Raw genomic sequence first — 16,099 nt, forward strand, 5'->3', positions numbered from 1 at the left:
AGACAAAGATGGAGGCTGGATAGATAAATTGGAGGAGGAAATAGATGGAGTTTGGAGAGAGGGAGGGAAGGGGAGGGAGAAAAATCCGTCTGACTTTTGGCGCCCTGATCTCTTCCCCCTCCCTCTCCCCCTCTCCCCTCCCCCTTTCCCTCCCTCCCCTCCCCCCTCCCCTGACTCACCACGCAGGGGGAAGGACTCGGGGCCGGACCAATTCGGGCAGGACCGGACCGAACCCGAAGTCACCAAAACGGTCTACACAAACATGCTTTACGAGGACGGTCTGGCCTTGGAAAACTCATCCCGCGAGAACCTGGTGCCGAGAGACCTAAAGGGGAGGAAGAGAGGCCGAGACCACGCCAAGAGAGGCCGAGAGAATGCTAAATACGACTCCACTAAAGCGTCGAGATATCCTAAGCGGTCCCAAAACGGTCCCACAATGACCGTTCAAAGAGGGAAGGAAGGTGACCAAAAAGGGGACCAGAAATACCCTAAAAAGTCCAAAAAACACCGAGATGGAGCCAAGAACGACCTCCTGAAGACCACTGACGACCTTGATACGACCCTGGACGACCTCGGAGCCCCGGCATCACGACCCAGAACCCGGAGGAGAAAACGGAGGAGGAGGAAAGACGACCACGACGATGATCACAAAGGTGGACACAGACGACCCCCTCCCGATCTGCTCTCCGACCCCCTCCACGACCCCCACGACCCCTCCCAGCCTCACTTCCGCCCCCTGGACCTGCCGATGATTGATGACGACCCCAAGCACGACTTCCGCTGCCCTGACTCGCCCTCCACCACCTCGTCCTCCACCTCCACCTCCTCCAGCGACTCAGACTCGTCCCTCTCCATCGACTTGGAATATTTAGGTGAGTTTCCCTCTAAAAATCCCTCCCTTTAAAACTTCATCACTTTAAATTCTTCCCTTTAAAAATCCCTCCCTTTAAATTCTTCCCTTTAAAAATCCCTCCCTTTAAATTCTTCCCTTTAAAAATCCCTCCCTTTAAATTCTTCCCTTTAAAAATCCCTCCCTTTAAATTCTTCCCTTTAAAAATCCCTCCCTTTAAATTCTTCCCTTTAAAAATCCCTCCCTTTAAATTCTTCCCTTTAAAAATCCCTCCCTTTAAAAATTCATCCCTTTAAATTCTTCACTTTAAAAATCCCTCCCTTTAAATTCTCCCGTTTAAAATTCATCCCTTTAAATTCTTCCCTTTGAATGTTCTTCCCTTTATTGACCCTTTAGCCTAAAAGTATGATGTCTGTAATTCTGCTTTAATCTACTTTATTATTAATCTGCGTTTTTTTTTTCTTTATCTATCTATAGCCAGACGCCATAAGCCCATAAGGGGTGGCCGTTTGTTTCTTAGGTGTTTTACGGGGAGGGGCACTAACCCTCCGCCAACCCACTTGTTGACACACAGGGAACACGCTATGGGTTGGTTATATGGCGGGGGATTTCTTGTGCGTGTGTGTGTGTGTGTGTGTGTGTGTGTGTGTGTGTGTGTGTGACAGAAGCACCACAATGCAGGGATATGTTCAGTTTGTTCATTGTAAGGTTTCAGTCACTTATTGAACACGCTAAGTTAATCCCAACCATATCACAACCACTTTAACCACACACCTGTACTCTCTCTCTCTCTCTCTCTCTCTCTCTCTCACACACACACACACACACACACACACACGGTCGGAGGACACTTGTAATCTGGTGTATGTTTTTTCTTCCTCTTCATCTACACACACACACACACACACACACCATCACAATAATTGGCCGTGCGTGTCGCGTGACGGATCAGCTGATGGATGTAAACAAAGGCACGTGGGCGGACGGTAATGACACGTGGCGGGGCTGGCTGTGGTAATCCTGTTATAAAAGGAATGACAGGTGGTGTGGTGGATGTGGTAATTGTGGTGGGTGTGGTAATTGTGGTAGGAAGTAATGACAGGTGTGGCACGTAAGGTAATCATGCTTTATTACCACTGTACATTTATCATTGTGTACGTAATTATCATGTGCACATTTATCATCTGTGTACATAATTATCATATGTACATTCATCATCTGTGTACATTAATCATCTTTGTACATTTATTAACTGTGTACGTTTATCATGTGTACATTATCATCTGTGTACGTTTATCATCTGTGTACATTTATCATGTGTACAATTATCAGCTGTGTGCATTTATCATGTGTACATTAATCATCTTTGTACACACGAAGCACGTTCATCCTCTTCCTAAGCGATTTATTTTTGGATATGGCTTGTTAATATTCTTTTGTACGTTTGTACGTTATTTATGCAGAGTATGGCGATGTTGGAAGGATTTATTTAACAGAGGAAGACAGTAAGGTGTAATAAGGAAGATAAATCGCTAAGGAAAAGGTGTTAGGGAGCTTCCTCACCCAACGAGACTGCCGCCCAAAAGCTCATATTCTGGTCGGTTAAGGAAGCTCCCTAACACCTGTTCGGATATGGCTGGTTCACATCCTCTTGTACGTTATTTATGCAGAGTATGGCGACGTTGGAGGTATTTGAGTAACACAGAAGATGCCAAAGTGTAATGAGCAAAATAAATCACTTGGGGAAAGATGTTAGGGAGCTTTCTCAACCTTCACTACCAGCCAAGGTTCAGTTGATGGCCAGGTGTATTTGATTGGAGGGTTGATTTGACTAGTAACCAAGGAGACTCATAAGGCTCAACCACAACTACCACCACCATCCTAACCATCAACCCCAACCCCAACTCAACCAGTTACCACCACCACTAACAACCACCACTAATAACCACCACTATCCTAATCCTTAACCACAACTGCCACCACCACAACTACCACCACTAACAACCCTAACACAACCACAACTACCATCACTAACAACCCTAACACAACCACAACTACCACCACTAACAACCCTAACATAACCACAACTACCACCACTAACAACCCTAACACAACCACAACTACCACCACTAAACCCTAACAACCACAACTACCACCACTAACAACCCTAACACAACCACAATCACCACCACTAACAACCCTAACACAACTACCACCACCACCTCCTGGAACCACCACAACCCTAACCACAATCACCACCACAACTGCCACCACCTCCACCCCCCTAATCCTTAACCACAATTACCAACACCACCCCTAACCACAATCACAACCACCAGCAACCACCACCACCACCTTAATCACCAAATTGCCCACCACACACGGGAGGGTTCCAGTAATAACCGCTTATGCTCGGCCACGTCACGCAAACTCTCGTAAAAAGTACATTGCTCCCTTCATCATATTTTCCCGCCAATTTTTAAACATGGCTGCCGTGTCAGAGGGTCATATGCCAACCCTAATTATCCCTAGGTTGTCATTTTTACCTGCGGCGATGTTGGTAGGGCTATAAAATGGTTTGAATTTGGAATATCTGGTTTTGGAGGGCTCTGAGCGACGTTTATAAAGAATTCAAAGTTCAGTTTGAAATTTTGAGTTGATTTGACGTTATCTGTTGCATTAGCTGATTTTTTTTAGCCATTTTGAATTTTGACAGGTATTTTGATAAAGTAAAAGGAGTGGGGGATTTTGAAATGGAGAGCAATCAGGTGTGTGGTAGCCCCCCCCCCTTGTCTCTCTCTCTCTCTCTCTCTCTCTCTCTCGCATATTACACATTGCAGTTCTCTTCTGTGTTACGTACGGAAGGATATAACCCCATCATATCCAAAAATAAGTCGCTAAGGAAGAGGTGTTAGGGAGCTGCCGTAAGTGCCTATAATGCTAGAATTCTCACGTCAGGCAGTAGTGCTACGTGTCTAATTATCCTGAAATAAATCGCTAAGGAAGAGGTGTTTGGGAGAATTCTGGCGCCAGGGAATAGTGTTATGTATCTAATTATCATAAATGGGGATAATTAAGGGCAATCTAGCGTTAAGTAACTGAGGAATTATTGTTTTTGGCGGTCGTTAGCAATTTTCAAAAGGTAATCATCCGCCGAGAGATTAGCGACGGTTTTAATTTTGCGATGGTAAAAGATTAGCGTCGGTTTTAATTTTGCGATGGTGAAAGATTAGCGTCGGTTTTAATTTTGCGATGGCGGAAGATTAGCGCCAGCTTTAATTTCGCGATGGAGTATATTATGGCCTTTTGAAGAAATTTGTGAGCTACATTCCAGCGAGGGGATAATGGCTAGGTGTGTGTGTGTGTGTGTGTGTGTGTGTGTGTGTGTGTTCATGGGTATGTGTGTGTGTGTTTTTATGTGCTTTTTCATGTGTCTGTTCTGTATGTGTGTGTTTTTTTATGTGCGTTTTCATGTGTCTTCTGTATGTGTGTATGTTTGTGTTCATGGGTATGTGTATGTGTTTGTGCTAATATTTGCGTTTATGGATCTATGTGTATGTATGTGTGTTTGTGTTCTAATATACATGTGTGTGTATGTATGTGTATTTATGTGCTGATGTGTGTTTATGTATTTATGTGTACTGCAGTGTGTGTGTGTGTGTGTGTGTACGTCAGTTTCGAGATGGAAGATAGGCCAAGTGTGATGTTTGATTGTTATTTTTTTTCTGTATTCAAATTCAGGTCACTTTATCGCGTAAATTAATTGAAAGTAATTATGTCCTTTGTAGTGCCGGGAGAGAGAGAGAGAGAGAGAGAGAGAGAATGTGTGGATGATTGTCATTTTTGAGATGGGTGAAGATTGGCGAAGTGTGTGTGTGCGTGTGTTTAGTGCTTTATATGACCAATTCAGTATTCGTGTGTGTGTGTGTGTGTGTGTGTGTGTGTGTGTTTGTGTGTGTTATGTTTCTGTGCTGCGGAATTACAGTATTTGCGAAAGTAATGACGAAAATGGGAGGCAGTAAAGAAAATGTGTTGGTGGTGCCATTTTGAATATCTGTAAGCGTTGTCTGCTGAGTCATTTTCCCTTTTTTATTCTATGTTATTTTTTTTTTGCTATTATCTTGATTCCCACGTGAGATAGTAATGCAGTGTGTTTGTGTGTATGTGTGTGTGTGTGTTTGTATGTTTGTGCTAATGTGCGTTTTTTTTAATGTGTACTGTGTGTGTTAGTGTTCATGGGTATATGTGTATGTGATAGTATGTGCGTTTATGGATCTGTATGTGTGTGTGTGTGTGTAATATTTAGTGAATTTTTTTGCTGCATTTCGCCGATACAGAAAATAATTGTTTTATGATTGTATATGCATGTGATTATTATTAATATTGTTATTATTATTATTATTTATTAGTATTATTATTATTGTAAGTATTTTTAGGGGTGTATTATTATTATTATTATTATTATTATTATTATTTTAAGTCTTATTAAGGAGTATTATTATTATTATTATTAGTATATTATTATTATTGTTACTAATACTACAGGTATGTTTTTGTGGAACTGATAACGGATAATTGTGGTTTATTATCTTTATCTAAGTGTGTTTGTTTATTGCGTCAGGGAGGTGTGTGTGGAGGATTACCACCCCCACTCATTGTGATGGAGCCAATAGATGTTTGTCAATTTTCCGGTGTAGTGAAAGCAGCCCATTAAATAGATAAATAAATAGATAGATAGATAGATAGTTAAGTTCGCCTCACATACATTCCCTTTCTGGTACACACTTCAATGACAAGGCTGGCGATTTAGGTCATGAAGATGTGGTATTGGATGTCCTGATGTGCCAAATACTGCTATGCTTCTGTCAAAGGTGCGATCAACTCTCTTTTATTACTAGGCAGCTGGAAGTAATGTAGATGAGGGAGAGAGAGAGAGAGGGAGAGAGAAGGTGTTATACTGCTCTGACGCTGCTGGTCACTCCTGTATTTTATGTAATTTATAACTTGTCATTTTTTAACATCTACCCTACCTAATATTTTCTAAAGGGCGTGTGGCTATCTGTCTATCTTTTGCCAGTCGCCGTAATCCCGTAAGGGGTGGCCACAAACAAATCGCCTCCATGTTTCCCAGTCCCCCGCCATTTCACTGCCCTGCTCCCAGCTCACCCCCCCCCCTCATACACCTCCCCACTCCATCCCTCCATCTCATCCTTGGCCTCCCCCTCCACCTCACACTCTCCTCGTCAGTCTTTCGCTGTCCATCCTCTCCACATGACCACCATCCCCTCATTTCATCCTTAGCCTCCCCCTCCCTCACCCACCTCCACCTCACACACTCCTCGTCAGTCTCTCACTCCATCCTCTCCACATGGCCAAACCACCTCAGTGTATTTCTCCTAATGCTTTCTGTCACATCCACATCCACGGATTTATAACCACTAACTGTACTTTGTATATGTAGACATGTGGAGAGGATGGAGAGTGTGAGACTGACGAGGAGAGTATGTGAGTGAGGTGGAAGGGGGGAGAGGAAGGGGGAGGCCAAGGATGAGATGGAGGAATGGAATGGAGAGGTATATGAGAGAGGGAAGTGTGAGCTGGGAGCAGGGCAATGAAATGGTGGGGGACAGGGCGACATGGAGGCGATTTGTTTGTGGCCACCCCTTATGGGATTAAGGCGTCTGGCAATAGATAGATAGATAGATAGTTTTTATACCTTTACAACCATATTTCATTATTAGTCAATCGGATATTTTATTATTATTATTATTATTAATTATTACTGTTGTTATTATTATTATTATTATTATTATTATTTAGGCAACAGCGCGGCAGATTTGGCAGGGCAGCTGTGTGACGTCACGGCGGAGGCGGGAAGACTGATAAAAGAGGAAGTGAAGGAGGTGAGTGGCATTTGTTTTTTTGTTTATACGTTAATTATGCCATTATTTTTATCATTATCAGGTATGTGTGTGTGTAGTATTTATTATAGCAGTGTTTATTTATACGTTAATTATGCCTTTATTTTTATCATTATCAGGTATGTGTGTGTGTAGTATTTATTATAGCAGTGTTTATTTATACGTTAATTATGCCTTTATTTTTATCATTATCAGGAAGGTGTGTGTGTGTGTGAGAGAGAGAATTTTCTAAGCCAAACTTTACTACTACTTATTCTCTCTCTCTCTCTCTCTCTCTCTCTCTCTCTCTCTCTCTAATTACCCGTGGGCCGTAACGAGCTTGTTGCATGTCACCAAACCATACTCACTTTATGGTCACTCAGATTAAGTAGGCAAGATGATGTGGTTGATGGAAAAGAGGAGAGGTAGGAGGAATCTCTCTCTCTCTCTCTCTCTCTCTCTCTCTCTGTGATTTCCTGTTTTGCATATATTCACACATTTCCTTCTCGGCATCACCTACATAACGGAACCACAGGACACGTTGGCTTTTTGAATTTTTGAATATATGTACACCTTAACGATCTGGTACCCATCGTCACTTTCACTTATTTTGTAGATAGATAAATAAATAGATACATAGATACACATTCCGCAGGGCATCACCTACATAACGGAACCTGAGGACACGCTGGCGTTTGAATTTTTGAATATTTGGACACCTTAACGATCTGGTACTCATCGCCACTTTCTACCCATTTTATATAGTTTTATAGATAGATAAATAAATAGATACATAGATACATTCTCTCCGCAGGATATCAGCTACATAACAGAACCTGAGGACACGCTGGCATTTGAATTTTTGAATGTTTTGACACTAACGATCTGGTATCCATCTTTCACTTATTTTGTAGATAGATATAGATAGATAAATAAATAGATACATATAGATACACCTTCTCTCTCTCCCCAGGGCATCATCTACATAACGGAACCTGAGGACACGTTGGCGTTTGAATGGTTTGACGCCGTAACGGTGTTGGTCTCTATAGCAACCTTCTATTTCAACCTGGTGTCGGATTCCCTCGTTCTTTACTACATGTACGACGATCCGGATTCCAGTCGCTTCTTCCTGCCTACCTTGGTGCTGAGGGGTAGGTGCATTCTCTCTCTCTCTCTCTCTCTCTCTCATAACTAAGGCTCTGAAGTTTGTGGATACGTGACGATATTCTAATATTTGAAGTATCCGATTTCGGTTGAAAAGAAAAATATAATTGACTGTGATTAATATATATGTATTTATTTATTTATTTATTCATTTTGCAGTGGTTCGCCTCTTGGTCGCTAATAGATAGATAGGTAGATAGATAAATAGATTGTTAGATAGAAAAAATATCCACTACACTCTAACCAATACTCTTTCTTTTCTTCGTAGTTGCACCGCTGCTGATCGCCAGTGTATAGACAGATAGATAGATAGACAAATATAGATAGATAAATAGACGTATATAGACAGATAGATAAATAGGTAGATAGAAAAAATACCCACTACACTCTAAGCAATACTCTTTTCATGGTAGTTGTACCGCTGGTGATCGCCAATGGGTTCAGCGTGTACTGGTATTGGTTTGATGAGAGAGGCTGTGGCGCTACTGGATGCCGTCCCCACCCCGCCGCCGCCACGAGGGTATGGGCATTACGTGTACTGGCACATGTACTGCTCCAGGCCCCCGTGTTGAGGTACATTTGTGCTGTTTGTGGTAGTACTTGAGAGAGAGAGAGAGACTAGCCCATTCCAGATTAGATCTAGTCATGACACACACACACACACACACACACACACACATTACAGTACAGATCCCTAACCTAGCGTAATCAGGCAAACATATTCCAAAGTAGCACAGAGTACATTGTATTACATTGTACAGGCAGATGGATGTAATGTACTACAGGAGAAAGAGGCAGACAATAATAATAATAATAAGTGGCACATATTACATTACATTTTTACGTTATCTGTAGTAGCACAAAGAGTACATTATATTACATTTTCTAGGCAGGCGGATATAATGTACTACGGGACGAAAAGTACAGCGGAGACAGCATTACAAGAAGCACAAGTGGATGAGGTGATGTCTGCAGCCCTACGCCCCACGCCCACGCCCACTCCCACGCCCACACACCCACCCCACCGACACCGCTCCCTCAAGTCTCTGTCAGGTATAGTCAACATCATTATTACCTTCATCACTACTACTACCACCACCACACCACCACCACTACTGTTATTACTTCTACCACCACCACCACAGCTACCACATTGCAGGGTGTGGTGGGTGGCGCTGCATGCACCGTGGGGGGTACGTGGCGCTGTGGCTGCATGCTGAGAGGGACGCTGCCAATGCTGAGTTAATTCTGGCGCTGCTGCAGGACGCGCCGCTCCTGCTGCTGCACAACTACGCCCTCGAGCTGACCCTGCCCCCACAGGCCGAGCTGGGGGACATTAGTCGCACATGTGAGTAGTATTTGGCGTACATGGGGGTAATTAGGTGTACATGTGGGTATTATTAGGCGCACATGTGAGTATCAGATGTGCTTGTTTGTTGGTGTCGCAATCTTTGTAGATTTTGTCACACCAGACCTAGCCCAACGCAGCCCAGACCTAGCCCAACCCAACCACACCACACCAAACCTAGCCCAACCCAACCACACCACACCACACCAGACCTAGCCCAACGCAGCCCAGACCTAGCCCAACCCAACCACACCACACTAAACCTAGCCCAACCCAACCCAACCACACCACACCAGACCTAGCCCAACCCAACCACACCACACCACACCAGACCTAGCCCAACCCAACCACACCACACCACACCAGACCTAGCCCAACCCAACCACACCACACCACACCAGACCTAGCCCAACCCAACCACACCACACCAGACCTAGCCCAACCCAACCACACCACACCACACCAGACCTAGCCCAACCCAACCACACCACACCAGACCTAGCCCAACCCAACCACACCACACCACACCAGACCTAGCCCAACCCAACCACACCACACCAGACCTAGCCCAACCCAACCACACCACACCAGACCTAGCCCAACCCAACCACACCACACCAGACCTAGCCCAACCCAACCACACCACACCAGACCTAGCCCAACCCAACCACACCACACCAAACCTAGCCCAACCCAACCACACCACACCAAACCTAGCCCAACCCAACCCAGCCACACCAAACCTAGCCCAACCCAACCCAACCACACCAAACCTAGCCCAACCCAACCACACCACACCAAACCTTGCCCAACCCAACCACACCACACCAAACCTTGCCCAACCCAACCACACCACACCAAACCTTGCCCAACCCAACCACACCACACCAAACCTTGCCCAACCCAACCCAACCACACCAAACCTTGCCCAACCCAACCACACCACACCAAACCTAGCCCAACCCAACCCAACCACACCAAACCTTGCCCAACCCAACCCAACCACACCACACCAAACCTAGCCCAACCCAACCACACCACACCAAACCTTGCCCAACCCAACCCAACCACACCAAACCTAGCCCAACCCAACCCAACCACACCAAACCTAGCCCAACCCAACCCAACCACACCAAACCTAGCCCAACCCAACCCAACCACACCAAACCTAGCCCAACCCAACCCAACCACACCACACCAAACCTTGCCCAACCCAACCCAACCACACCAAACCTAGCCCAACCCAACCCAACCACACCAAACCTAGCCCAACCCAACCCAACCACACCAAACCTAGCCCAACCCAACCCAACCACACCAAACCTAGCCCAACCCAACCCAACCACACCAAACCTAGCCCAACCCAACCCAGCCACACCAAACCTAGCCCAACCCAACCCAACCACACCACACCAAACCTTGCCCAACCCAACCACACCACACCAGACCTAGCCCAACCCAACCACACCACACCAAACCTTGCCCAACCCATCCACACCACACCAAACCTAGCCCAACCCAACCACACCACACCAGACCTAGCCCAACCCAACCACACCACACCAAACCTAGCCCAACCCAACCACACCACACCAAACCTTGCCCAACCCAACCCAACCACACCAAACCTTGCCCAACCCAACCCAACCACACCACACCAAACCTAGCCCAACCCAACCCAACCACACCAAACCTAGCCCAACCACACCACACCACACCAAACCTTGCCCAACCCAACCACACCACACCAAACCTAGCCCAACCCAACCCAACCACACCAAACCTAGCCCAACCCAACCACACCACACCAAACCTAGCCCAACCCAACCACACCACACCAAACCTTGCCCAACCCAACCACACCACACCAAACCTAGCCCAACCCAACCACACCACACCAAACCTAGCCCAACCCAACCACACCACACCAAACCTTGCCCAACCCAACCACACCACACCAAACCTTGCCCAACCCAACCACACCACACCAAACCTTGCCCAACCCAACCCAACCACACCAAACCTTGCCCAACCACACCACACCAAACCTTGCCCAACCCAACCCAACCACACCAAACCTTGCCCAACCTAACCACACCACACCAAACCTTGCCCAACCCAACCCAACCACACCAAACCTAGCCCAACCCAACCACACCAAACCTAGCCCAACCCAACCACACCAAACCTTGCCCAACCCAACCCAACCACACCAAACCTAGCCCAACCCAACCACACCAAACCTTGCCCAACCCAACCCAACCACACCAAACCTTGCCCAACCCAACCCAACCACACCAAACCTTGCCCAACCCAACCCAACCACACCAAACCTTGCCCAACCACACCACACCAAACCTAGCTCAACCCAACCACACCACACCAAACCTTGCCCAACCCAACCACACCACACCACACCAAACCTAGCCCAACCCAACCCAACCACACCAAACCTAGCCCAACCCAACCACACTAAACCTTGACCAACCCAACCACACCAAACCTAGCCCAACCCAACCACACCACACCAAACCTAGCCCAACCCAACCACACCAAACCTAGCCCAACCCAACCACACCAAACCTAGCCCAACCCAACCACACCAAACCTTGCCCAACCCAACCACACCAAACCTAGCCCAACCCAACCACACCAAACCTAGCCCAACCCAACCACACCAAACCTAGCCCAACCCAACCCAACCACACCAAACCTAGCCCAACCCAACCCAACCACACCACACCAAACCTAGCCCAACCCAACCACACCACACCAAACCTAGCCCAACCCAACCACACCAAACCTATCCAAACCCAACCCAACCACACCAAACCTATCCCAACCCAACCACACCAAACCTTGCCCAACCCAACCACACCAAACCTAGCCCAACCCAACCACACCAAACCTAGCCCAACCCAACCACACCAAACCTAGCCCAACCCAACCCAACCACACCAAACCTAGCCCAACCCAACCACACCACACCAAACCTAGCCCAACCCAACCACACCACACCAAACCTAGCCCAACCCAACCACACCACACCAAACCTAGCCCAACCCAACCACACCACACCAAACCTAGCCCAACCCAACCACACCACACCAAACCTAGCCCAACCCAACCACACCACACCAAACCTAGCCCAACCCAACCACACCACACCAAACCTAGCCCAACCCAACCCAACCACACCAAACCTAGCCCAACCCAACCCAACCACACCAAACCTAGCCCAACCCAACCACACCAAACCTAGCCCAACCCAACCACACCAAACCTAGCCCAACCCAACCACACCAAACCTAGCCCAACCCAACCCAACCACACCAAACCTAGCCCAACCCAACCACACCAAACCTAGCCCAACCCAACCACACCAAACCTAGCCCAACCCAACCACACCACACCAAACCTAGCCCAACCCAACCACACCACACCAAACCTAGCCCAACCCAACCACACCACACCAAACCTTGCCCAACCCAACCACAAACCACACCAAACCTAGCCCAACCCAACCACACCACACCAAACCTAGCCCAACCCAACCACACCACACCAAACCTTGCCCAACCCAACCACACCACACCAAACCTTGCCCAACCCAACCACACCACACCAAACCTAGCCCAACCCAACCCAACCACACCAAACCTTGCCCAACCCAACCCAACCACACCAAACCTAGCCCAACCCAACCACACCACACCAAACCTTGCCCAACCCAACCCAACCACACCAAACCTAGCCCAACCCAACCCAACCACACCAAACCTAGCCCAACCCAACCACACCACACCAAACCTTGCCCAACCCAACCACACCACACCAAACCTTGCCCAACCTAACCACACCACACCAAACCTTGCCCAACCCAACCCAACCACACCACACCAAACCTAGCCCAACCCAACCACACCACACCAAACCTAGCCCAACCCAACCACACCACACCAAACCTAGCCCAACCCGACCACACCACACCAAACCTTGCCCAACCCAACCACACCACACCAAACCTAGCCCAACCCAACCCAACCACACCAAACCTAGCCCAACCCAACCCAACCACACCAAACCTAGCCCAAGCCAATCTAACCTAACCTAACTTGCCGTCCCTCAGTGCTGCTACAGATTTGGTCGGTAGTTCAGACGTTCACCCAGCCTAGTATAATCTAATTCACCTAATCTCACCTCATCTAATTAATCTCACCCATCCTTCCTCCCGCCCTTCCCTCAGTGATGCTACAGATCTGGTCGGTGGTGCAGTCATTCACCCATCTCACCTAATCTCACCTAACCTAATCTAATCTCACCTCATCTCACCCATCCTTCCTCCCGTCCCTCCCTCAGTGATGCTACAGATCTGGTCGGTGGTGCAGTCGTTCATCACCCTGGCGTGGTCTGTAGCCTCCTTCATCCGCGCCTCCCGCCTCACCGAACCCTCCCTGCCTAACCTCAGCTACCTGGCACTCATCCTGCTCACCCTGGCCCACTTCTGCTCCATCGCTGGCCAGGTGGGTGTGTAGGCAGGTGAATTGGTAAGGTGGGGTGTGAGCTGGGGGGAGGGCAGCGAAATGACAAGGGACAGGGCGACGTAATCCATATATATTTTTCAGGTGAAGTACATAATCCATATATATTTTTAGGTGAAGTACATTATTCATATATATATTTTAGGTGAAGTACATTCATATATATTTTTTCAGGTGAAGTACATTATTAATATTTTTTTTTTCAGGTGAAGTACATTATTCATATATATTTTTTTCAGGTGAAGTACACTATTCATATATATTTTTTCAGGTGAAGTACATTATTCATATATATTTTTTTCAGGTGAAGTACATTATTCATATATTTTTTTTCAGGTGAAGTACAGTATTGGTATATGTTTTTCAGGTGATGTCTTTGTCGCTGTGTGCCTCTCGTGTGGTCAGTGTGTTCTTCATCGTGGCCGCCATACACTGGGTCATCATGGCTGCCTGGATATTCTTTCAGGTCAGTAAAATTCTCTCTCTCTCTCTCTCTCTCTCTCTCTCTCTGTATATGTGTGAATAGCTGTGCATGTATGTGGGTCTGCGTGTTTTATTTTTCTGTGTGTGTGTGTGTGTGTGGGTGTGTGTGTGGATGGGTGGGAGGGTGTGTGTGTGTGTGGGTGGGTGGGTGGGTGGGAGGGTGTGTGTGTGTGTGTGTGGGTAGGTGGGTGTGTTTTCCCTGTTTGAACCCCACCTCATCCCTTACCTTCGTTTGTTTGTTTCTTTCTTTCTTTCCAGCTTCTGTTTGAGCCCCACACCACCTGCACCCGCGCCCTCTTCCCACACAACCACATCCAGGGGCGGTGGCACTGGGTGGACGACGCACTGTACAGCGGGGTGATGGGCCTGGTCTTCCTCTTCACCTATGTGGACGTTGGGGGAGCGCCATCTGGTGCGCGCGCCAGGCTCTATCAAGTCTTTATCCTCCTCGAACAACTTTGTCTTCTGTCTGTATGGTGAGTTTTACATGTAGACAGTAGTAAAGTGAGAGACTAACGAGGAGAGTGTGTGTGAGTGAGGTGGATGGGGGGAGGGGGAGGCCGAGGATGAGATGAAGGGGGGAAGAGGAAGGGGGAGGATGAGATGGAGGGATGGAGAGGTATATGAGAGAGGGTGTGTGAGGTGGGGGGAGGGCAACGAAATGGCGAAGGACAGGAGTGTGTGTGTTAATGAGGTGGAGGGGGAGGCCGAGGTTGAGATGGAGGGCTGGAGTGAAGAGGTATGTGAGAGGGGTGTGTGAGTTGGGGGGATTGTAATTAATATTCTTCCTAATTGTTTATAAAGACAGGAGGTCAACTCAGGGATTGTGATGATGATTCTTAATTGTTTATAAAAGCGAGGGTCAACTCAGGGATTGTGGTAAATATTCTTCCTAATTGTTTATAAATGCATTGGTATAGATTCCTTTTTCTCGTTGTTGATAAAGACTGGAGATCAACTCAGGGATTGATATATATTTTTACTCATTGTTTATAAAGGCAGGAGGTCAACTCAGGGATTGAAACATATTCCTTTTACCCAGGTTGTTGTTGTCGTTGGAGTGGTGGTGGTACAGCTGGCTACCCCTGGCCATCTCACCGCTGCTCTTCTGCCTCAACCTGACCTTCAATGCCCTCTTTGCCTGTCACGTCCGTCCACCCCACTGCCTGCCCCTCGTCTCATCCCCTGCCTCACCCAAGCCTGTTTAGACCATCCCTGCCTCACCCAAGCCTGTTTAAACCCATTCCTGCCTCACTCAAACATGTTTAAACCCATTCCTGCCTCACCCAAGCCTGTTTAAACCCATTCCTGCCTCACCCAAGCCTGTTTAGACAATCCCTGCCTCACCCAAGCCTGCCTTACCCAAGCCTGTTTAACCCATTCCTGCCTCCTCCAAGCCTGTTTAGACCATCCCAGACTCACCCAAGCCTGTCTAGACCATCCCTGCCTCACCCAAACCTATTTAAACCATTCCTGCCTCACCCAAGCTTGTCTAGATCTCCCGACTTAATCTCTGCCTTACCCTGCCACACCTCTGCCTGTTTAAACCATCCCTGCTTCACCTAAGCTTGTCTAGATCCCCCTGCTTAATCTCTGCCTTACCACTGCCTCACCTCTGTCTGTTTAAACCACTCCTGCCTTACCCCTGCCTCACCTCTCCCTGTTTAAACCCTTCCTGCCTTACCCCTCCTCACCCTTGCCCACAATACCCTCTCTGCCTGTTGTGTCGGCCTGCTTTACCTAATCTAACTCTGCCTTTCTCTGCCTTACCCACCACACCAACAAGGCACACTACCATCTTCCTTGCCTC

At 47.4% G+C, this 16,099-nt stretch overlaps 1 protein-coding gene across 1 annotated transcript; it reads left to right on the forward strand.

Moving 5' to 3' along the window:
* The first annotated feature begins 262 nt into the window (after positions 1–262).
* LOC145396557 (uncharacterized) lies at positions 263–15,497 on the forward strand. Its single transcript, XM_080269934.1, has 10 exons — positions 263–872; positions 6,671–6,753; positions 7,724–7,904; positions 8,331–8,490; positions 8,807–8,970; positions 9,077–9,265; positions 13,625–13,788; positions 14,174–14,272; positions 14,548–14,765; positions 15,332–15,497. The coding sequence occupies exons 1-10, from the start codon at positions 263–265 to the stop codon at positions 15,495–15,497; spliced, it is 2,034 nt and encodes a 677-aa protein (XP_080126060.1).
* Positions 15,498–16,099: the final 602 nt, after the last annotated feature.

The sequence above is a fragment of the Coenobita brevimanus genome, chromosome 4 (assembly GCF_032717465.1).
Source record: "Coenobita brevimanus isolate Jiangsu-jjx chromosome 4, ASM3271746v2, whole genome shotgun sequence".
Lineage (NCBI taxonomy): Eukaryota > Metazoa > Arthropoda > Malacostraca > Decapoda > Coenobitidae > Coenobita > Coenobita brevimanus.

Excerpts from the sequence above, each read along its gene's own strand:
- LOC145396557 (XM_080269934.1), top strand. The coding sequence starts at position 263 with ATGCTTTACGAGGACGGTCTGGCCTTGGAAAACTCATCCCGCGAGAAC. Across the intron at positions 6,754-7,723 it reads TAAAAGAGGAAGTGAAGGAG|GGCATCATCTACATAACGGA; the intron begins GTGAGTGGCATT and ends CTCTCTCCCCAG. Across the intron at positions 13,789-14,173 it reads TCTGCTCCATCGCTGGCCAG|GTGATGTCTTTGTCGCTGTG; the intron begins GTGGGTGTGTAG and ends TATGTTTTTCAG.